Below are 24,704 nucleotides of genomic sequence, written 5' to 3'. Positions count from 1 at the left end.
GGCACAAATGTAAACAGACAAATCATCTCCTAAAACCCCCAGTGTTTTATAACAATTCTATAAAGAAGAATGGACTAACATTTTTCTATTTCCAAGTCTATAAAAGACGCATAACCACCATTAAGGGTGCCACAACAACGTATGATGTTTAGGGGCAATTACTTTTTCACATTGGCTCAGGTTGCTTTGGATCTCACCGCTGACAATAAGCAGTGGAGCAAACTTTCACAGACAATTCATTCATGGATTTTCTTCTGTGGAACATAACTAAACTTTGTTCTATGATTTTTTTTATTGGAAAGAAAATCCTGCTTGGAAAACTGAAATGTCCAGGCACAATGCTACTTGACAGGCTATTAGCCGGCCAGTCCAGGAATCCATTCATTTTCCTAGGCACTGATTGTTGCAGGAGCCAGAATAAGGAAGACTAGCTTCTTCTCTAATGCGAAGAACATTTGAACTGTGTGTATCAATGCACTTTAACCCTTGATGACCTAAGTTTCAAATGTCTGTTTTTGCTTATTTTAATTGTACGCAGTTCTTTAATATATATTTGCCCATTTATACATAACAACTAGGACTTTCAATATCTTTCAATATCAAGTTATTTTCACAATTTACTGTCTATTAAAAGCGTGCCCCTCAGATTAATTTCACTCCCTGCTACGGCACGGGTGAAATTACTGTAATAACTCTATACTGGTTGAAAAGCACAATGTCTCCCCTTTCAGAAACCGTTGGAATTTTTCAGATAGCGCAACGTGTGGCGGAATTACGGTACTGCAAATTTGACTGGATCGTCAGCGCTACGTACATGCTGGAGGGGTTCAAGTATATTTTATGTTTTAACTATTAAAACAGGCATTTATAAGATTTCTTTAGTGGGGGTATCAAGTATTTGTTTCAAGATATTGGCAAGAGGAACAAAAATGAGATTCAACATTAACGTAAACACATTAACAAGAAGAGAATATTATGGCCTTCCATATGTGTTTAATGACTGTTTTAGACAGCGCAAGGAAGCAGCATTAGCTGTAAAAACTGTTGCAGGGTGGAGGAGAACATATAGACAACTCCAAGCCGACATGCAAACAGGAAGTGTGTTCCTTTGTCGGTGTCGGTGCTACCCACCGCCACACACACTGCTCCTCAAGGACAAGAAAAAGAGCAAACTTGAATGACTGTAATCAATTTGGCCCTTAACACAGAAACAAGCTTTGAGGAAAGTGTGTCAGCTTTAGTAACGGGGCAGCGCTGCTTGAATACATCAGAGGTAGCTGTCAGCCGGCCTGTCAGACACTCACAGTTAAGAGTGATCCATCCATATGCAGGCCTTCTGCTGCTGGTAGCTGACATGTCAGTCAAGCTGCCTGCTTTGTCAGAGCCACTGTTATGAAAAGCCTGAGTCCCACTTTGACCAAACAAAATGTGGCATACTGTAAAAAGACCTTGCAGGACTGAATAATCAGCATCATGGGGACTGTGAGGAACTGGGAGAATCCAGGAAATGACAAGGTCACACAACCCCAGTATGAAAGTAACGTCCTCTGCTCTGTTTCAGGAACGTCCTATATTTGAGAGTTGATTGGGTGCTGCTTTCAAGGTGTCAAGACAATCAATTAATTAGCAATGCCCTGCTGCGAAGCTGCACTTTTGACTAATTGACTGTGATACATTATATGTATATGAAGGCTTAACTGCCCTTTTGAACGTTTTGCAATGTAACCTTTTGGTCAGGCCGGCTTTTAAGGGAAGAGCTGCTGTTTTTTAAGTCCAGTTTTCTTCCATTTAGCTGTTTTGCGGTTTTTTTTACAGTTCTGTCTGAGATTTCTCCCATTGAACTTGATCTCTTTAGTTGCATTTCAACTGGGCCAATAAGAGAACAGAGGAAGGAGTTGTGAACGATGACTTTTGTTTCTGCTCTGTTTAAAAATAGAAGTCTACCTGTAGTTTTAGTGATGTCCATGGAGAAGGTGAACAAACCCATTCAGTCCGTGTTGATTACACTTTCAAATATTGAGCAATTAAAGTCAGAGCGTGAGGAATATATAAGACCTTTTATTGCTGGTAAAGATGTTGTAGCCCTGCTACCTACAGGGTTGTTTACAGTACTCACTTTCTAGTAAGCTTCATGAAGCTTTCACATTACATATTACAGCCAAATGTTAGTGATTGGGTAAAATCATAATTCTTCAACCTTTCACCAGGGTTTGAAATACAAATCTTCTGTGTTAGTCATCAAAGTCCTGCTAAGATATTGAAACTGAACTGAACCAGTGTACCAGGTCTGTGGAAGGTTAAATTAATAGCAACAGGCTCTGCTCAGAAAACTCAACCACCTTGGTACTACGCTCCTCTACCACATTGCTCAACACACACTGTTGATGACACATGATTGGTTCCCCAAAGCAGTGGAAGTGGGGTTGTCACTCAAAGCACCAAAATTTTAAAGCACCTGAACAGAACCAGTTTAAGAACAAGAGTTACCTCAGTGGAATCTCTCTGCTGGATTATTTTCTTAAAAGACCATCTGTCTGCAGGCCATGTATTGTCCTGTAATGTGCTGAAATTTGCAAGCATAGGGAGTAAAACATGCAAAAAAAGAGAGAAAAATTGCCAAAAACCAATTAAAAAAACCCAGAGGAAAGTCTTGGGAATTAATTACCATGACCACATCAAACATTGAACATTTTTTCAACCAATTCATGCGAATTTTGAGCAAACCTTTAAAATGTCACAAAAAAAGTGAATTAGCCGTGTTTTCCTCTACTGGCCTGGTTTCAATTAAACAGAATACAAAAAGAGTAACTTTGTCAGATATTGATGCTGCATGACTATAATAAACAGGAAGTAGAAGTCGCAAACTAGAATGAAACCCACATATCTGAAAAATGAGGAGAGGTTTTCAGTAATCTGCTGTTTGTCAAGTAATAGTGGCAATGCTACATGTTGTCCGAAGACGTAGAGAAAGAAGTGCAATTCTAATGATTCATGATCAGTCATGTGAGGTACTTCAGAACTCTTTTCGCTCCATCTCTTCATTAGCACAGTAACTTTTTAAGAAAAAGCCAAAAATCACCTCAAGCAAGAGTAAAAGTTTTTGTTTTGCAAAATGTGATTTTGAGTTTTGTCATTCCCATCAATCTTTTCTAATTCCACATTTTAAAATTCCATATTTTAAAATGATCCAACCCGATCCAACATGTTTTACTGACAGAATTCAAATAAGTATTTATTAGAGTGATGATGATGTCGCCCCATTCTTTGACTCAGGACTCCTGATTCATTTTAAATATTACCATCTTTAAAGTTTTACTTTCAACTCAGAAGAGCACTAAGAGCCCTAAACAAATTAGTTATTACAAGGAAGCAAAGTGGTTAATGTCTGCTTAAAGCACATTATACAGCAACAAGACAGGAAAAAAATTCACAGCTTCCCTTGAAGAAAAAGAACATCTTCAAGGTTAGAAGCCATGATAATGAGTGCATCAGCCTTTTAGGTGAGCACTTCATGAATTAAGACTGAAGCAATGTGTGAGCCAGAAACGGGAAAACCTGGAGTGAGAGCTTAAACTCAAACAGAAGCTAAGATTTCAGAAAAACCTTTACTCTTTAAAACACCAGCTTTGAGTGAGAGCAGCCATTGATTGGCTACTGTCCCGAATAGGATTTTCCCCCAAAATAACTACAAAACCAATTTAAATAAGCTTTACTTAAGAAATTATACTTTATTAGTAACAAATATTTCAGCCGTGTTTAATAGTTTGGAATAAAATAAATACAACTAAACAATAAGGAGGCCAAATTAACTTGAGCAACATCAGCAAAATCAAAGGTGGGTGAGAAGGAACATCTGGACTCCAAGGGAACCCAACAGCTGGCCATAGCACCAATGAGAGTGGAAGAAGAGCAAGTCTTCAGAACCTGGATTAGATGAGAAGTTCCTTGTCTTCATCTCAGGCGCCTCCGGATCCTTACTGAAAGGAAAAACATGAAAACTCCTTTAGGTTCCATTTAAAATAGGAGGTTATGATATTTATCATCACACACTAATTATTCAGTTAAATCTGTTGCTTTTTGCTAAACTCAGCTGATTTGGTATCCAACCTGAATGTTCCTTCCTGCTTGTGGTAGATCCATGTGGAAGGGGGTTACTGTTGTTTTAAGGCTCTCTCTCCAAGTTTGCTTTCAAGAGGGGGTTGACTCCAGATGTTCACATCTACAGCTTTACTCCATCCAAGTATTTGAATCGCTCTTGGTGTGACCCCCCACCCCTATTCTGAAGGCATGTTGCCATGGGTGACCACGCCAAAGGTCAAAGTCCCAGGCAACTCAGAGCTCAGGATCATGGGGGTAACTCAAACCCCTCCACCACGTTAAGGTGGCGATTCTACGGAGGGGAGGAAACCAGCAGATTGCATCAAAGCTTCACTTTAATGCAATCCCCCGTCCTGAGCAAGCACGGGGCGACAGTGGAGAGAAAAGCCCTTTTTACCAGGACAAAGCTCTGGCAGAACCAGGCTCAGGATGGGCAGCCGTCTGCCTCGACTGGCTGGGGTTGGAGAGGACAGGAAAGAGAGACAAACATGAACACTGGGTAGGAAGATCTGCAATCTGAAAAATAAAAAAAACATTGAGAGGATGTAGTCATGATGTTAGCTGATGTACTAACATCCAGCTAACATCCAGCTGGATCTCAGCTGGATGTCAGCTGACACAAGAGTTATCAAGGAAGTAACAACAATGGGAACAACAATGACATAAAGCAGAAAACATATTTCTATTAACTACATCATTACACTTACCTACTTACACATACATACAAATACATCAAAAAACTTACATGCACATATAAAACCAATTACATCCAAATATATTGAAACATGCATAAAAAAGTTATTGTGCCTACATTAATGTTGGTGGTATGAATGCGTGTTTTTTGTTTGTGCGTGTGCACAGAAGAGAGGATTCAAGACTTAACTCAACCTATCACAAATACTTTTTGGACTATGGAAGTGAACTACAGTACCTAGGAAACCTGCAAACGGACAGACAAGGCATGCAGGCTTTGACCCCTGACCTGTGTCGCTACAAGGAGCTAACCATCTTTCAGCCATTTTATTAGCATAAGACAATTGGACCAGAGGTGAGTGAACATCAACAACAAACCCCCCCACCACTTCCACATGATTGATGTTGACCCCTCCTCCAGCCCCACATGACCTACCTCACCTACTATTCAAGCAGCAACACGGGAAGCAGTTTCAACCCAGTATGAAACTTTGATAAAAGATAGCACAATTAAAAACATGTAACAAGTTGAGTGTTGCAATCTTTCCAATATGGCCAATATGATGTGGACGTCCACCAGGTTAATACACCACCATGAACAAACCATTCATCCATTCTCTGTTCCGGCCCAATCCGGTTTAATATCAAAGAGCTGTGCAATGGGTGCAGAATGGGGACATCCGTGACAATCAAGGCACCATAGAGACCAATCCCAGAAAAACATACTTACACTAGCATGATGTACAAGTTTCATGTAACCGAATATGGATGGGGTTTTTTTAGATTAGAGGGAAAAAAACCGGTGCACCCGGAGAAAACCACAGAAATTACAAGCTATTGTAGAATGGATGATTTGTAGAATTGAGGAGGAAGCCAAAGTAAATACAAAGTAAATGTCCAGAGAAAAGCAAAAGTCACGAAGGAAGGAAGGAAGGAAGGAAGGAAGGAAGGAAGGAAGGAAGGAAGGAAGGAAGGAAGGAAGGAAGGAAGGAAGGAAAGAAGGAAGGAAGGAAGGAAGGAAGGAAGGAAGGAAGGAAGGAAGGAAGGAAGGAAGGAAGGAAGGAAGGAAGGAAGGAAGGAAGGAAGGAAGGAAGGAAGGAAGGAAGGAAGGAAGGAAGGAAGGAAGGAAGGAAGGAAGGACGGACGGACGGACGGACGGACGGACGGAAGGAAGGAAGGAAGGAAGGAAGGAAGGAAGGACGGAAGGAAGGAAGGAAGGAAGGAAGGAAGGAAGGAAGGAAGGAAGGAAGGATTGTTTAGCTCACCCACCCCCAACATCAAAAAGGTTATAATTTGAAAGTGAAGCATTCAGTAGATGTATGTATGTGTCCATAAACATGTGTGCGTGTGTGTGTGTGTAAGCTACGAAAACCACGGGTGGCCCAGCAGCTGTTCCAGTGTGGGACGATCCACAGGATCAACCATTAGACACTTTGTCAGAACATCCTGGCAGTCTGGAGGGTCAGAGGTCAAACAGCAACAATGAACCGAGGCAGAGGAACACAACAGAACGACACAGAACAGATTTTCTTTTGGTGCTGTGAGCTATGCTAAGTTTGTCTCACTCTTGGAGAGCCTTTTGCTGATCTTAAGCTTGTTTTTCAGGAAGCTGTGGCTGTTGAACCGCATCATGTGAACCACCTCAAAAAGCACCACACCCAGCTGCCACACTGTTGTGGGTTCAGCACAGTAGTTGTTGTGCATGAACCAGTCCAGTGGGAGGTGTTCAGGAGTCCCTTGAAGGAGTGTAAGAATAAGACAATCAGTAAGACGAAACAGCATTAATAAATGAGAAAGGACCGGGTTCTACGGTCCAATCGTACCACACAGTAGTTCATGCTTTCTTCTGTCATCAAAGCAGCTTAAACCAAAGTCTATCAGATAGACTTGTAGGCCTTCTGCTGTGGTCTCAATCAGGGTATTTTCCACCTTAATGTCCCTGTGGAAGATGTTTACATTCTGAAGGTAGAGCGCTGCTTCTACTAGCTGTTTTAGTATGATCTAAAGGAAAAACATCGCATGGTCAAGAATAGCAGAGATACAGGTATAAGATACAGTGCCTTGTCTTCAGAATCTGTTGAGTCTGTTTTTTCTTCACATTTTGTCTCATTACAACTACAAAATTCAGTGTACAGTACATGGTTCTCTGGGAGACAACATTGTCTTCATTAACAGCTTCAAGTCTTCCTGTGTATGCATAATAGCAACTCCACGCTTTGCTTACTCTTCTTTGGCATCTGATGTATCAAACATTGCTCTTTGAAATGTTCAAAGAGCAAAGAGTTGAAATATTTTATAGCCCAACCCTCTAAGGTACACCAAAATTCCATCCAGCAGCTTACCTTGGCCTCCTTCTCATTTAGACAGCCTCCACACTCTTTAAGATAGACCAGAAGGTCCTCAGCAAACATGGGCCGCTCCATCACTAAAATCAGCTCCTGATCCAGATCGTACCAGTCCAGCAGGGACACCATGGCCAACTGCGGCATTGTTGCAGTCCTCAGCTTCAACATGATTACAGCCTCCATGGCCAGCTCTCTGCCGTTCTCATCCTGAAACATCCCAGCAAACATGAAAACCCCACCATCAGAATCAGAGTGGCTTTACTGGCTAAAACTGCACATAAATAAATGATCTGACTTTGATGTTCAAGTGTTCAAAGCAAACTTTAAGAGAAATATAAATCATGTACATGTATTTGTAGCCAACATTTTAGATAGATAGTTAAACACACAGATGGTTTGATGTGACAGAGAAAAACTGCTTACATGGTACGGCTTGTAAGGTGTTCATTGTGTTCATCGGAGAAAAGAAACTCTCTGCTGTCTGGTTATTGCAAAAAGTGTTCTGTAGCACCAACCAAGGTGAAAGTTTACTCTAAACACTCTGTGTCCAGAATGTGTGGGATCTACAGAGATGTTAACTGCCCTTTGCGTCTGTAATCCACTAAGAAGAATAAACACTGCTATATGTTGTTGCTCACTTACCTTATGTTTGATGACCACGTTGTCTTTCGGGATGTGTTTGATAGCCACCTATAAGATAGCAACAAGACTTTAGTTAGCATGTTAAAGAGGCAATATTCTTAAAGAGATATTTAGTACTTTCTAATGTTAGATTCTGTAAAGCTATCAGCAGTAGTTTTCTAAACAACATATTAAAACACTGAAGTTAAAGTTGGTTGAGGTTGTTGTCTATGTCAATCCACCTCAGCTGTGACTAAATTGTATCAGCTGACTCTGAGACTACCTGGATGCTAACTGCAAGACTCAGAAACAGTTCAGAACCTACAAACTTTGATGCCTTTGTGTCACTAAAAATAACAAAATCTAACAAAAATAACTAATCAGTCCACCCTTGTGGACTGATGAGTCCCAACCAATCAGGCAGATTGATAAAGATGGTCAACCATCTTTTTTTGGCAGAGAAAATAATGAACATAATAACAATCTATCGTGAAACTGTACATGGTTAATGTCCATAAAAATAAAATTGTATCCCACACATGTGAACATTTTCAGTTTGAGTCATTTCTATTGGCTAAAATCAGCTAAAAAAGACAGTCAGTCTGACTAGCTGTTAGCCTTCCACCGCTTTGAGGACCTTATGTCTTCTCTACAAATGTTGACCCTTACTGGCTTAAATAAAAATATGAAGCAAGTGAACCTGTGAATGTGTGTTTGCGTGTTTGTGTGTACCACTTACAGGCAATTTACCCTCGACCCGATATCCAGCAAACACAGATCCAAAACCTCCATCTCCAAGCTGATGAAGCTCGACATACTTTTCCTGAAATTCGCCTAAAGTTTCACAAAGCATCAGAATAAAACTCTATTCACTAATGGTACTTCAGATATCATTATTACCACACCTTACTTCTGTCTTGTGAATGCGTCTGTTACCAATCCATCACTACTTAACTCTGACCTCTTTGGGAATCCATTCTTTCTTCCTCCATCTTCATCTTCTTCCTCTTCAGTAGTTTCTCAAAGTCCTCTGCCGGTACTGGACTGGAGCTGGATTCTAACAATGAGGGTAACCCAAAGAAATAATGTTAGCCTTTTAACATTTAGGTACCAAAAGAGAACAATGTCCAGATTGAAACATAAGGCTCAGGCTTTTTTTTATACATTTGTTCCATTTTCAGCTAGTGTGGTTCTCTTCCACACTGTACTGAGTCAAACTAACTTTGAGCAACCTGTCCATTCCTCACCTGTGGTGGCGCTGCACCAAGAACCACTGAAAGAAACGTCACTGAACACAACTTTTTTCTTCACAAAATATAAACAAAACTGGAGTTGAGTCAGATTTCCCTGACTCTGAGATTTCTCGTGGTCATCGGTAAAAGACCACGAGTCATTTCTCCTGCCAGCACTAGACTCGTAAGTTTTTATTGGTTGAATGCACTGCTTCCTGCTTTTGGAGTGGTCTCTGGTCTGCTTGGTGTTCACATATACATTCATACCACACCAAAGTTCACTTCAACCAAACCAAGGTTTGTAGGTGGACCAAAGTTTGATTACGCATTCACACCTCCCCAAACTAACCGGACTTTGTACGCAATCGAACTGGAATTGGATTGAAGCAGACTGAACAGGGCTGGTGTGGACGTGCCCTTAAACAGGTTCAGAAAGTTATCCTTACCTGCTGAACCTCTTGACATGTTAAGATCACTAACTTCAATATATCTAATTAGATTTTTCTTCTGATGCACAATACAAGGAAGGGCATAAACTTAAAATGACGTTTGGTGTGTGTATTCATGTACAGCTGCATATCACATAAAATCACAATTAAAAAAAATCAAAGTTTTTTATTCTAATGTAAAACGTGTTTAATGGGTGTGAATGCATTTACAAAATACTGTAGTTTATTCTTTGCGATATTTTTACTCTCTTTAACTGTAACATGCTGAAGTTAACTGTCATCTTTAGTCAGAGGCTTCTTTAAATATGCTGTGATACGGGCTGCTACTGTAAATCTTTCCTACCAACAGCCATCGCATTAATTAACTTGTGTTAATTCATGTTGAATTAACATGAGTTACAACATTTAATTTCACTTTGGGATCAATAGAGTAATTTTGAATTTGTGTGAATCCTAATAATCATGCTGAGGATCTGGTGTGAACTAAAAATAGCTTCATCATAGCGGCCAACCTGAGCTGATGTCCCAGGAGGATGGAGGCTCTTTGGTCAGGACCCGCTGCAGAAGTCCCTTCTTCTTCTTCTTGGCTGGTGGTGAAGATTCCTCTGCCTCCTTTGTGGCATTACTCCTCAGTCTCATCATGGTTCTGATTGGGACCTGGCATCTTGTGGAGGCTCCAGCCATCTGAGAGACCATGATCCGTCTTCTGGGGGTCTCATCTGCAGCTTTTTTCCTTTTCCTTGGTCTGCTGTCCTCAGCAGACTTTGTGCTTGGTGACATCACTCTGCTGTTGCTCTCTAAAGTGAGAGAGATCTCAGGAAAATAATGTGCTTTTCTTTTTTTGTAATTAGTCAAAAATTTAGTATTTATATCACCTCACATAAATTCTATGTGAGGTATTTATGTGATCAGAGGGATCAGGGATCAGGACACAAACTGTTTATTACACAAACTGTTGAATAAGTTAAACATTCAAACTGTTGAATGTTTAACTTATTTTCACCAAGATGCATGCTTCTGGGTGAAACTATCACAGACTCACATATCCCAATGTTCCCAACAGTAAACAAGTCAGTAGCAGAAATACTTTATGATAAAAACTCTAAATCTTTTAAGTACATAGTAATGTGGATGTAAGTAATGTGGATTTAATAAAAACTATTAAACTGAAACATGAACCATTTGTTGTTCATTTTTACTGAAACTCATGAACTCAGTTACCTCGTCGTCTCCTGAGGGCCGGCATTTTTCCTTTCCTTTTATGTTCTTTGACCATTTGTTTTTCTTTTGTAGACTTCAGTGTCGATCTTCACCTACAAGTGTTGGCAGTTTTATCTCTTGTAGTCTCACTCTATTAGAGATTCCAGACAGACTGAACTCAAATTGATTGCTGGGTTCTGACACCAACCAGTGTGACATCAAAAATAACATTCCAAATTTTGGTCATAAATGTTAGAATGGAGGTGATGTTGCCTAGCAGCCCTCTGAATTAAAAAAAATTAAATAAATAAATAATAAAAAAATATCCCCAAAATCAAATATTCTGTGCCAGATTTTGAGTAATGAATCCCAAATGTTGGAGCCACACAGAGATCGTATTTATCTTTTATTTGCTGCAAAAACTAAAAATAGCTTAAACAACTGTTTTTGACTTTATTTAAAACTAAATAAATCACAATTGTTATGCTCATTTTGAATTATGATTCTAAGTTTTTTCATAACCTTTTTAAAATTAGATTTAGGAAGAATGTAATATCTGGCTATATCAAAGCATTACACAGCATTGTATTTGATTTTCAAAATACTATTTCACTCCTTCTTCTGTTGTGATTTTTTTTTTTTTTATGCCTGTAGTTCAATGATTTTTTTATTTCATATTTTATCAGAACTGTTCAGTGTGTGGCAGTCTGGACAGCAGGTTGACCAGGGAGGCACATATGAAGGATTTAATGATTGGAATCTGTCAATGAAGGATTTCCACCACAGTTAAGCGTCTCTTAGTTTTTTTATGTATCCTGTTGCGGCATTTTAGACATGCTATATGAAGAAGCTAGCTAACTCCTTGTGTCAAGCCATATTTACTCATATTCACTCTACCAAAAAGGGGATTCTAAAGCCTGATTTATACTTGATGCACCACGTGGAAGCTCACGGTCAAATTCCGTAATTTCAGCAACAACATTGCTCAATACCGTATGCCCCCCCGGAGCAAATTTTCCTCACTGCATGCCTATGGAATTTTGTAATTATGTGGACAGTTCCATGTGGAAAAACATGGCAGACGAGCTTGTTTTAGTGGAGGTTCCCAAAGACAGTCGACTTTATGATTCCGCCAGTAACGCCTGCCATGCTCACAGGTATCACAATGTTGCTGACAACTGTATTTTTTACTACTAAACATGTAGTTTAGTAGTGTAGTGCTCTTGCCATAGTTGCCTCATACTGCCCCCTAGAGTCTAGCAGAATGTGGGCCACAATGCGGACAATCCGCACAGAATAGAAATGCTGCAAACATTTATTCTGTACATCTACTGTGCGCGTGTAATGTACTTGCATCAAGCGTAAAATAACCTTAACCTTCTTAGGCATAACTCTTGTCTAAGAAAGACAGAATCTCTCATCAAAGGCATGGAAACTTGATAGACGGTAAGGAGAGGAATCTTCCTACATGAACTATTTAGTAAAATTATAATTAATTGAATAGGTTTGTAGATATTGTAAGAAAAGCTACAATATTTTATGGTCCAGGTTGATTGGTCTCAAGATTCTCCTTAGGTGTGTGTGTACATGATCCTGTCTGTCTCTGTGTTGCCCTGAGATGGATTGGCGACCTCTCCAGGCGACCCCACTTCCCACCCATAGACCCGTAGGCACCAGCACCCCTCCTCACCTCACCAGGGATAAGCATGTAAGATAAGTGGTGCCCAAAGTTGGTCCTGGAGGGCCGGCATCCTGCATGTATTAGTTCTCTCCCTGGTGGTGGTAACAATCTTTTTCAGTTTCATCTGTTGTCAGTGTTCTTCTTAGGCCTTCTAATGAGCGTTAAACAAGGGAGAGAAATTAAACATGCAGGATGTCGGCTCTCCAGGATCCACTTTGAACACCACTGGTGTATGATAATGAATGGAACATTAGTAATTTCAGCCACTTTTCTAATTTATCATTCAGGAAGTTATGGCCAGCTATGTTGTATGTAGCACTGAAACCCAGTAAAACCAAAACAAAAATGTTTTGATGTCTCGTAATCAAGACCTTTTGGACGTTTAGCCCAGATGCAGGCATTAGGCAGGCAGGGAGGGGAAAGTCAAGTTCACTTATAAAGTCCAGGGATACATACAAGATAACAGCTACACACAGACCAGTGTGTGTAGCTGACTAACAAATCTGTTCAGGTTTACTATACAAATTTTCACCATTAGAATTTAATGTCTAATTCTGCTGAGCTATAGGGCCGCCATACACAAGTATGTGCAAGACTATTTAAAAATTTACAACTGCCTTTTTCTTTCCTCATGGGTTGGACTAGAAGTGCTTTCATATGACATCTCTGGCTTTCACACATCACACAGATAAAGGCTTTCTGCTTTGATCACATGGGATTTCTGAAGGGAGAGTCTGGGGTCCTGTGGGGCCTGTTGGAGGGGCATCTTTTTTTTTCTTCCCAATGGTTTGGTCTTTGCTCCTCCATTTTATAAAATAATCAGTTGAATACAATCCAAGATCCAGTTTACATCCAGTATATTAGAACATTTCCAGAGGACCGTTTGTTTATGAAGCTAAAAAGAAAGGCTTGTAAAAGACAACAACCCATTACACACTAATAGTGCTTACTGACAAGCAACAAGTGTGATAGACAAGAAATATAAGATCCTAAAATAACTTCAAATTTTGCATTTAATTGATGATCACATACATCTTAGGTTATGTGTCAGTCCTCTAGGATTTCTTCCTATTTCATAAAGACATGACTTTCTGATGCTGTTCATCTTCTGCTTGTTGGGCTTTAGACTCATCGTTTGTTCTCGAACTTCTCATACATCTAAGAATACTGAAATAAGTTGAAAAACAACAACTCACTATTTGATTGTAGTTCTAATTTAGAAATTAAGACTATTGTGCAGTATTAAGACTACTGTATGTCAACCATTTTTCTTGAAGTTTTGTTAGAAAAAGAAAACTGTTAGCATGCCTGACCACCATGCTAGTTGTTAGCCTAGCTAACAATAATAATGCTAGCCTATCCAAGGTAATAGACAGCAGAAGCAGAAGACAAACCAATGGGTGACTAGCCGAAACATGCTAGCTGTTAGCCTAGCCAATGCTAACAAGGGAGGAGTACTCTCCTTATTTTCCAATGATTAGTTGCTAGTTAGTATCGATAATCAAATATGTAGCTGACTTTATTGTTGGGTGTGTAATAAACCTAATTTTGTCACCATTACTGCACTATGAAAAAATACACAGAGAATCTGTGGACATCCTTCAGAAAGCCTTCAGAACAAACTGTCAACAGAAGATAAATTAAGATTGATTTATATATTTTGCACAGAACTCTTGGTTCAATCAGCATCAGCAGAATTCATTTACTGTGGGTACTGTAATAAGTAAGTACTGCAGTTATATAAGTTCTGTACTTTATAAGCTTACATAAACTTTGCAAACATGCCTTTAACCTTCAGACTGAATACAACAGAAACTGTTATATAACTCTGCAACACGATGCACATGCAGAGGAAAGGCGCTTCTCCGGTCTACACAAAGGGACACATCTCAAGAAAGGACATCATAAGAAACAGAAGTGGACCTTTAATAGTTGAATGGTTTGTGCTGCTGTTTCAAAGCTACAAAGGTTTTCTGTTTGGTTCCGATCCCTCTCTGAACTGGTTTTCTTCAGACTGATTTTATCTGAACTTTATGGAAGTGCACCATTTAATACTTCATAGCCAATGTCTGAACTTTCATTCCGTAAAAGATGATCCTACCAATATAGACGAGTACAATTTTTGAAAGATAGTTTTTGGCAATTCATTGACAATTACCAGACAGGAAATGGACAGTAAAGGAAGGGGGGAAGACATGCAGCAATGGTCTCAAACCCAGGAATAAAACCCCAGGCAGCCGCATCAAAAAGTCAATGTTAAAAAACAAAATGTTTTACAAAGTAAAGTCAACCTGATTAGAGGTTTTAAAGTAACTTAATTGTGCTGTCTTTATTATTTTTAAGTTTAGCATGTATATTGTAATATTTCTATTTTCCCCTGTAGATTTAATTTACCCTTTTATGGAAAAAAAACTGCCAAGATTTTCCAATCCAATATGTTCTGTGACAGATGTAATGGGGCTCTTTAAAGTTCTAGAACCTCATTCTGTTTATAGGTAGCATTTCCTTTCTAAAGGCTTCTAAAAGATTTTCAGGTTAAATTTGAAAGACCTAACTGAAATCAAATTGTACTAAGGAACAACTTTCTCAGTGAAGGAGTCTACATGAAAATGTTTGAGCTACGTCTGTCGAAGAGACAGACTGTGAAAGTGCATGGCTGCTTCCAGGAGGCACATTTTCTTCCAACAGGAACTTGACTTGAGAAGCGTTTTTGCTAGCAGTGCAGAATCGTTTCTTCCAAAACACCCAGATAAAAAGAAAAAAAAAAACACAGTGAAGGATTTCTTTTTCTTTTCGTCCTCCAAAACATAATGAGTCACCCTCTGCATTGTTGCACCCACAACCAACAAACACTGAGGAAGGTATAATGATGTATATGTTTGCCAAACCAAACAGAAGGACTGTCACGAATCGAGAACATGATTCCTTTTACAAGCGCCTCTTTTTGTCTTTATGAAGCCCTCATCTCTGCAATCCCACTGAACAGATTTATTTTATGCAACTCTAGTACTTTATTGAAAAAAATTATGCGATAAAATGAAATAGCACTTATAGAACAGGATAGGTCTCATAACCCCTAATAGAAAAGGCTTTACGCTTGTGTGCATGACAAATCCAGTAGAAAAGACAAAGGAAAATATCTTCCAATGGACTCCATGTTTTCCAGGAACTGAAGAAAGTGAAGAGTTCATGATTTCTGGTTCATTGTCAGGAGGTGAGCTATGCAGCGCTGAAACATCCTCTTATCATGCTCCCTGTGGTGAATCTAAAACATTGGGTAAATATATTTTAACATGCATAAATATTTTTGCTTATTCTGACGTCCAGCAGTTACTGCACACATACTAAGAGATGGGTTCTTCAAAGGCATCCTTGAGGTTTAATAGCTAAGTAAAGCAAAGATAAGTAAAGCAAAGATAATGCAATGTAGAATTCCAATGAATAACTTTTAAATGAATTTTTATTTCTCTGTAGTCTATAGTGAGGCTATGTGTGACTGCTTGCTGCTTTTTACAGCAAAATTAACAAAATAAAACAAAAACAATGGACCACTTGTGTCCTTCATCCAAACCTAATTCACCAGGAAGGAAAAAAAGCAAACAATTTCATTTAATCTAGAACATTATTCGGCTGCAGTCGGTTGGAGCAGCACAAAATGCTCCAGGAGTTATATCCAGGTGAGGAGGCATGTAGAGAAACAGCTGGAAATTGGTTTAATATGCTGAGATAGCTCAGGACATTATTGGAACTGAAAGTCTCATTTCCTGGACTTATTACGTTGTGGAAGCTGTTTGTTGCCAGTTAACATAACATTCTCACAGAGTGGCTATCGTTTTTTTAACGAAGCACTGAATTGCGGAATCCAGTGCAAACACTGGAACTTTTTCTCCTGCTTAATCTGAAGTCAATCCCAGCAGTCACCAGTAGGGGGTCCAAAGAGATGTCGTGATTTTAAGTAGCCACAGTATTTCTGGCCAGAATGAAATGTGTCTCTTTACAAGTTAATGGCAGCAACTCTGTCTGGTGAAGTAAGAACATGCCACTGCTCTGGGTGCTGAATATTGAAACACCCTGTATTTGAGACTCTTATTTTGAATTACAAAAGGAAGTAGTTCTTGAGTTGCCACATTATGACAACAGGCCAATAAAGACGTGTCAGCCTGTTGATCTACGGTTTGCTTCTTTCACAGGTCTGGGCTCTCGGCTGTTCAGAAATTATTTCTTCCTGTGGAAGCGTGAAGTCTGTTGAAGTTTTACATTTTAGAAACTTTTCTTAGAAAGATTAAGAAATGTAACACATGACTCAGTTTGTTCAAGTGACAAGTCATTAAAACACACGCCACGCCATCATTCTCCAGCTACATTCTGTCTTCGTCTTCGTTGTTTGCACCAGTGGCAACATACGGTTGTTGGTCATGTGACCCGTGATGTGAAACAAGTGTTTCCATGGAGGTTTTGTAAAACAAAACACACTTGCGTTATCAAAAAACATGTTTTTGTGAAATTGGGGTGTTTCCATTAGGCAAAATTATTTTAGAAATGTCAAATTGCACAATTATATGGTGAATGGAAACGCATCTTATGTCATTGTATTCTAATATTTCATATCATGAGATTCTGTACTGCTGAACATGTTTTTTTCAAATGTTCACATGAAATTTTTACTTGTCGCTATAGCTACCAGTGTTTCTTGCATTTAGCATCTTGTTTCCTCTCAGATGGATGCTAACCTCTCCGCTACAGTGCAGCAGTCACAGCAGAGAAAGCCTATAGTCCAGCATTTTTTCCAGGGTCTAATCCTCCCTCGTCTCAGATGAGTCCATTCATGACTCCATCTATGCAGTTTCCACACTACTAGTTCTGCAAAAAAAAACAAATAAAGTGCATCCCCATTGCCTCTGACAAAGTGATGATTACACTGTGGCTTTGACATTTGAGACAGCCTCTCGCCAAGTCAGCCCAAAACCCATTGCTCACCCTGTTCATTACCTCCCATAATGACCCCATTCAGAGACAGCGGGGTCCAGCCGCGGCTCATGGGCCCGGCAATAATCTCCTGCATTAATTAGATGACCCCCTGAGACGGGTGCTGCTGCATTGGTGGGCACAATGACAAGCTCTCTGCTTATTGTTTATGGCCTGTTGTAAGGTGTCCAGCGACGGGAGTGATGAGGAAGATCAGGGAAAGAGGAAAAGAGAGGGGGGAAAGGGTGGGGTGCTCAGCCAGGGGCCAATCAGGCCGCAGTGAGCAGCAGTCATGCTGCTTTCCTTATCCCACTGAATTGTTCCTTAAGTCTTTGGGTCAGGTTTGCTTCTAGTGCAACACTTGCTCCATATTTTGTTGGAAAAAGTCAAATATCGTCTGTCTGAGGAAAGCACAGAGGTTGACTAATGCAGGTTCTTACTAAGGGATTCAGGACTGAAGCAGTATTCTGCTGAGTAAACACATGCTGAATATGGAACTCAATCTGCAGTACATTGTTCAATCTTGTTAATCAAAGTCTGTTTATACCAAAGCATGTACCATACCAGCTGTAAACAAGTCGCAGCAGAAAGAACATGGCTCAGGAGGTAGGGGCATCTACTAATCAAACAGATAAATGTTAGCAGCATATGCTGCCGGTATAAGACAACTAAGACATTAAGCTCAGGATATGCAGTTCTACATAAAAAATTAAATGGCAAAATAATCTAAGACTTTAGATATAAAATAATGGTCTAAGTCATTTTATGTCAAAAATCTTTTTTTCTTTTTTTGTTGCCAATATCACTTTTGGTAAAAGTGACGATAAAAGTGACAAAAGGTGATGATGTATTTGTTTTGGGAAAACCAGGAAATCCTGGTTTGTGGTTTATGACAAGCTTGTAGTTTAGCGTGTCATAAACCACAAAGTGTGTTTTCAGTTGTTGGTAATCAGTGTAAAATAATTCAGTCCAGGTTCGACTATGGAGAACTTAACTCTGATTTATCTCAATAGCCATGCTATTTGCTAGTCACTGGCATGACAAGTTTTTTTTGTGACTTGGTATTTCAGCTTCCCAAGCTGCATTTTTGTTCCAATATGTGAAATGTGCTCTAAGAAAAAAAACAAAAAACATCTGTGTTGGTGGTGGCTTTTCCAAGATTAATTTTGGAGTCGTTTTTGAGATCTTTTAATTTGCCCTACAAGTTTTAGTTTAGGGATTCTGTGACTCTACAGGTCTAGTTGGTTTGATAGATTTTTCTACCTTGAATATTCATATTTTTCATTCATATTTTTTTCTGATACATTGTTTTCATTGATCATCTGAAACATTTAACAGTGTCTAAGAAAACCAACAAAAAAGCAAAATATACCCACCAGAGGACAAATGTACTTTCACTTTACTTCCTTTCTTACTTCAAAGTAAGATTCTTCAGCTAAATTTAAGCTAAAGTTCAGAACTACATATCTAAGTCTGATAAAAATAGTTAACATTTACTAGACAAAGTCATCCTGACATCAACTGGGAAGCACTTTGTGAGCCAGACTTAAATTTGACGAGAAATATTACACCACATTAAAATTTAAAGATCTCGTTTAAACCCCTGCTGATTATTGGATCCGTGCTGCACATCGTATTGTACATCTGTTGAGCAGAGAGATTCTGAACACTGTAACACAGACCTGCTATGTGTGATGGAAAAGGTGCTTTTTGCATCTGCATTGTGTGAACGTGGGTTTTGAGTGATGGATGAAAAGAATGGGAAAGTGCTCCGCGGCATAAAAGCAGTCCATTCTGCCTCACATGGGTTCACGCACTCTCACACACGCCAACCTGGCTCTCAGGGGCCTCATTTGAAGACACAGCTGATTTAAATCTCTAATGTTGCTACCAGCTGGCTACATGTGTGCAAAGGTTTGCTGACACCTTTACCTCATCAACTTAACGGCATGTTGTTATTTCACTGTTGCTTTTACAGTCTGTCGTACTGCTCCCAACTGGCAAATAAGATAAACAGATGCAGACGCCACACTGCATCTGTTTAGGTCGGGCACTGGATGCATTGCAAAATATATATAGAACGATTGTGTGTGTTGTTATTTATCTTTAATTATGTGGCAGGAAATATCAGTTGTATAAATAAACAGGGCAGACTTTGAGCTACCCACTCCGTTTGGTGACTCCTGGGTATCCGGAAAAACTACAACAAAGGCAAAGAACAAGGCATCCTCACTCCAATAAAATTCTTAAATTATGAACTCTCCTGCAGTATTATAGTGGTATATAGTGATGTAATATTGGTGTTTGGCTGTAGGGTCGTGGGTGAACAGGTTGAACAGTAGGAGGCTTAGGAAACCTCCCTGAGGAGTACCACTGTGTAGTGTGGACAAAGGGCATTTTGGAACTGTACTCACTGGGTCTGAATCCAAAATATTTGCTAACAGAATCCTGTCACAAAGCAATGTCATTTTCAAGGGAATGTGTGGCTATATAAATTGATGATGATGATGATGTGAGACACTTATAAGACTGCACAGCACATGATGCTTCACATTATTGTGAGGAAATGTGATTCTACCAGGTACAGTCATGTAAATGACTGTTGTTTGTGAATTCTCCTGTTCTGTGCATTTTGTCTTTCAATGTGTCAATATGGTGGCACCACCAGGTCTGTTTAATAAATAAAACCAGAAATTGATCATTATTTTAGTCCTTAGTATATAAAAACCATGTTTCTTTTAATATATTTTATAACATTTTTTAAAATAAAATACTATGCATAGTTTGGAAACTATGCAGTTTTAACCAGGACTGTACAAGCAGACAAAAGTGAATGCTGAAGCAATGTCTTGACGAAAGCATTGATGAAGATTATTCCAGGCACTGATTTTTATTTTGTCTTGGCAATCAGAAGCTTCTTTGACAATTTTCCAGTTTTAAGTCATTTATTATTCAACACATATTTCCTACATCTGAAAGTGGTTCTATGAGATTTCCATATCTATCTGGTTGTGATAGTTGAAAATGTTCATTGTCACTTCATATTATGATATTATAATCTAATATCTGTTCAAATTGAAAATGAAAAAGTCTTTGGGATTGTAAGTTTATTTGTGTTGCACAGAGTTGTTTTTTACCTGCAGAGGAAGCTCCTCACAGATGAATTATGATCTTTCTTCTCCTGGACTTGTTGACTTTTGTTGAATGATTTAAACTGAAGGAGGCTTCTGCTTTCAGTTGGACTTTCACATTGGGTATGCTGTTGTAAGACTCTGACCAGCCAAAATAAATAATCTGAATTCTGATGCCCTAAAGCAGTGCTTGAAGTGGCCCAGTATGCAAGGAATTCTGGGAGCGATCGCTGTCATTTGTTTTCCTCTATGGGTAAAACATGTGAAGACAAATCTCCCAGAATGAACACTGTGTAGCTCCAAAGACGAAATGGCTATAATTACAGAAGAGGAGGAGCATGCGTTCCAACAGCAGGTGTTGAATATAAAGTCAGTCATGTGGATAAGTTAGCACAGCATGGTGAATATTTTCAATCACTATCGCCCTGCCTACGCTGTGGAAGTGTGTATTGTGAGTGTTAGAACAGATTATGAAAATCCCAGTAGATAATTAGCATCACTACTCCACTACAGTGATCCTGCCATCTCTGCATTGACAGAAAATGTTCTATGCCACGTTGATGTTGAGGGACTGAATCGACATATTGTACAGAATAATGGTTAGCACTGCTGCTTCACGCAGTGAAGATGGTCCTGGTTTAAAATCTCTGCATGTTCTCCACATGTGTAGGACTCCTGACTACTCCGGCTGAAAACGGCCATATGAATTTACGTGGCAACTCAAAATGAATCAACAATTCCATTAAGAAAGCAGCGTCCTATCTGTTGGGGTTGGATTATATTTTTCCTATTTTCTCATTTTAACTGCCTTGTGGACAGCAAGGAGCCCAGAAGTTTCCCAGCATGGACGGCAAAGGTATCATTTAGTGTTTCTTATCAAATAGAGATGACATAAACTTGTAAACTTTTATTGTTATTGTTCTACAAAGTTTGTTATCAGCCATCACAATAGGGTCTGACAGATTAGTTAGGTCAGCTCAGATCCAATGACTACTACCGTCGCCACCTGGTGGTCGGAGTTTATCCTGTAATTCATAGATTGCTGGTTCATCAATCTGTGGGGGTGTACTTGGGCAAGACACTTCACCCACCTTGTCTGCGGGTGGCGCCAGCAGTAATCCAGTAGCTCACCAACATTAGGGTGAGAATCACTGAATGTAGTGTGAAGCGCTTTGGGGACCTCTGGACTTGATAAATTGCTGTACAAGACATTTACCATTTATTTGAACAGGTTTCACCCCAAGAACACCAAGAAATGTAGACAGTAAAAGTCAGAGGTAGACCCGATGGCTGAAGGATTCCATAATGCAATGGAAATGATTCCAACTTACAAACTTTTGTTGGACTGGGTCTCAATGTTGTAGACTTCTGAAGTGAATGTATTTTAGTGTTTTCCAGCTGATTGAATTGAACCTTGGATTTTCTTATTTATAAGGTAACAGAACGAATCACTGCACCACCAAACAGCCACATGTGAGAGGTTCTACCTGATTTACTCAAACGCAACTAAAAGCGAACAGAAACAACATGCCTGTAGCAAGCTATAAGGTTTGCTACAAACCTATCATGAAGTATCCAGTTGATATCAGTTCAAATGGTATTCATACTGATGATGGTATTGTATGAAATTATCCTTCCATCCTATACCTGTTTGTCCTCGTTGTGTCTCTTCATAGAATTCAGGAACCACACTGTTACTAAAGCTTCAATTAGAGGTACAATTATATATTTTCTGCGTTAGTACTTTAATCAGTTGTTGAAATGCCACATTGATTACGACGACATAAATGTGTATATTTAGTAATGAAACATTCTAGAGCTGGAACACAATTGCATTTCACGCTAAATGTTTCTATTGTAGCAAGAAACACTAACAGATAGAAAAAACTGAGATTGCTATGAGCGTCTGTTGCTATCATACTGGCACAATTCATGGACAGTGACCCATCTTACTAAAGAACATAAACACACACACACACACACCCGCACACCCCTACACACACACACACACACGCGCAAACTGCAGAACCATAACAGTCCACCAGTTGATCAAAGGAAAACCCATAACCCAGAATACACTTAGACTGTCTGGCGTGAAACTGTCTCAGGCAGGACATTTTTAAAACACAGAGGACAGCATACCCATGTGCTGCAGATTAGAATATAATAGTGAATATAATAATAGTGAATTATGACATTTGCATATTTTACACTGTACATAAGGATGGTACAAAAGAATCTTATAGAAACAATAAATTATAGCTGCTGTTGTTATGGTTACAGTTTCCAAAGAGGACAATGATTCTGATGATGATGCAGATTGTTTTATTGAACAGGCTTTGAGAGTCACTGCAGGAAATTGGAGGACTGCTGTACTTCTGATTTCAGTGTCTCATTTGAGCAAAGTGTCACAGTGACTTCCTACATTTTGAACTGTAATCGGATTTGGGAAGTGATTGCTAATAAAACTGATTTGAGGTCAAAGCCGAACCTTACTGTTGGAATAATAATAATAATAATAATAATAATAATAATAATAATAATAATAATAATAATAATATTTTCTGCTAAATGCAAAACAAAAGATTTTCCATGAGGTGTAGAAAATCGCTCTGCTCAGAAAAACATAATGAATCAAAAATTATAAGAAAATTATCCTGAATTTTTAAGAAAATAGCTTATCTTGCATTTGAAATAGCAAATTCATATCCTTATTGAGTCTGGTGCCACAACCTATCAAAATGCTCCAAAGAATGCACTTCAGCAAGCAGCCAATCAAAGACAATCTCTTATGTATGATTAAAATAATGTCTGAGGAAAGTGTCAATAGGTATTCGACAGCTTTTGGTTTAATTAAAGCAGGTTGGTCAACATGTCCGACAATTTTGCATTTTTCCTCTGACGATATTAAAGTATACTGATCAAATCCAAAGGTTTTTTTTACAAATACTCCAAACAGACACGTTTTAACACTAAAATGTGTCATCATTGGACAAATGATGACACAGTTCAAAGGCAGTTTACTTCTGCCTTTAAAGTGATCAGCTTTGGATAGCAAATTCAAAATGTCAAGCTAAATTTTGATTTGGATGGCAAAGTTATACTCCATATAAACACCAGAGGTCAATATGGGATTTTCTATTTTATTTTTAAAATTAAGGGCCGATATTTTAGGCTAGCACTGAGCACTGATTTTGGACTTTATTCCATGCTGTCTTTTTCATGTTCATAATTTTCACCATTTTCTTCACATCAAACCTGCACACATAAAGGCTGAAGTGAGCTGGTTGAATCCGTTGCTCCTTTATCTTTTTGTAAATCTAAAAAATAGCACAGGAGGAGCCGAGTACAAAGAATTAACCCTGAACCTGCTTGAACTGTAAATGGCTCTCATTATCAGGAGGTTCTACAACAGTGCTAATGGCCTCTGAATTTCTACTGTGATATTGGGTCATATTGCTGTTTTTGTGACACATGGAGCAAATGAGAACACCTATAATTCAAGATCTATTAGTCTTCAACTTTAAAGTGCAGTTTGTGAACTTTGGTGCCTTTTATTTTGAAATGTGTACACTAGCAGTTTTAGTGTATTGTTAAAGCCTGTTTAGGTACCACATGTCCAATTCAACCTACATTTTCCAGACACTAAGAAATGTAGCAGAATGGAAATTTTTTCAAGAAGTGTTTATTATATCGGTAAGTTAAAAGCCAAAATACTGAGGCAAAATGTTAAAGTCAAGGTGTGATTTCATCAAATCAAAGATAAAATACATAAAAACAATATAAATCAATGTGAAAACAAGGCAGATGATAAGCATTGTCAGGTTTTTGTCTTTCAGAAAATGGGGGAAAGGACAAAAATGGTGTAAAATCAAAAATTTCCATATTCATATTCAATTCAGTCTTTCAGCTCTTTTCTTGATCTGTGAAATGATAAAAGCAAATTCTGCAGAATGTTTTCAAATGAAACTGTTTAGAGGCTTAGAGAAAAGAAATATGCAGAGTTGTTTCTGAACAATAGTTTAGCGTCTGCTCCTTGTGAGCACGGCCCACATAATTATCTTTTGTTTTGTGTTCATGTTTAAATCATATCTGCACTTACAAGATGTTCACTTCTTTATGCGCTCTTACAGGTAATTATTTCACTTCTCATTAGGGATCATCAGAGCAGAACACGCATTGTTAGACCTGCTTCTGAAAACACAAACACAACTGTACCTAATTGGTGACTGTACTTTACTTCATCTGTCACCAAATGATCAATAAGTCATTGTTAAAATTAAGCTATG

At 38.8% G+C, this 24,704-nt stretch overlaps 1 protein-coding gene across 1 annotated transcript; it reads right to left on the bottom strand.

The window, feature by feature from the left end:
* Positions 1-6,153: 6,153 nt before the first annotated feature.
* On the bottom strand, positions 6,154-10,714 carry LOC116712234 (serine/threonine-protein kinase pim-1-like). Its single transcript, XM_032552117.1, has 9 exons — positions 10,660-10,714; positions 9,951-10,235; positions 8,719-8,814; positions 8,497-8,591; positions 7,779-7,826; positions 7,134-7,343; positions 6,615-6,792; positions 6,357-6,527; positions 6,154-6,245 (listed from the first exon to the last, which is right to left on the bottom strand). The coding sequence occupies exons 1-9, from the start codon at positions 10,712-10,714 to the stop codon at positions 6,154-6,156; spliced, it is 1,230 nt and encodes a 409-aa protein (XP_032408008.1).
* Positions 10,715-24,704: the final 13,990 nt, after the last annotated feature.

This window comes from Xiphophorus hellerii, chromosome 21, assembly GCF_003331165.1.
Source record: "Xiphophorus hellerii strain 12219 chromosome 21, Xiphophorus_hellerii-4.1, whole genome shotgun sequence".
NCBI classification, from domain to species: Eukaryota; Metazoa; Chordata; class Actinopteri; order Cyprinodontiformes; family Poeciliidae; genus Xiphophorus; species Xiphophorus hellerii.
This window is presented reverse-complemented; position numbering and strand designations above follow the sequence as displayed.

Coding starts and splice junctions, on each gene's coding strand:
- LOC116712234 (XM_032552117.1), bottom strand. CDS start 10,714: ATGGTCAAAGAACATAAAAGGAAAGGAAAAATGCCGGCCCTCAGGAGA. Junction 8,592..8,718: donor AAGAATGGATTCCCAAAGAG/GTCAGAGTTAAG, acceptor GTGAAACTTTAG/GCGAATTTCAGGAAAAGTAT. Junction 6,793..7,133: donor TAAATGAGAAGGAGGCCAAG/GTAAGCTGCTGG, acceptor TTTTTCCTTTAG/ATCATACTAAAACAGCTAGT.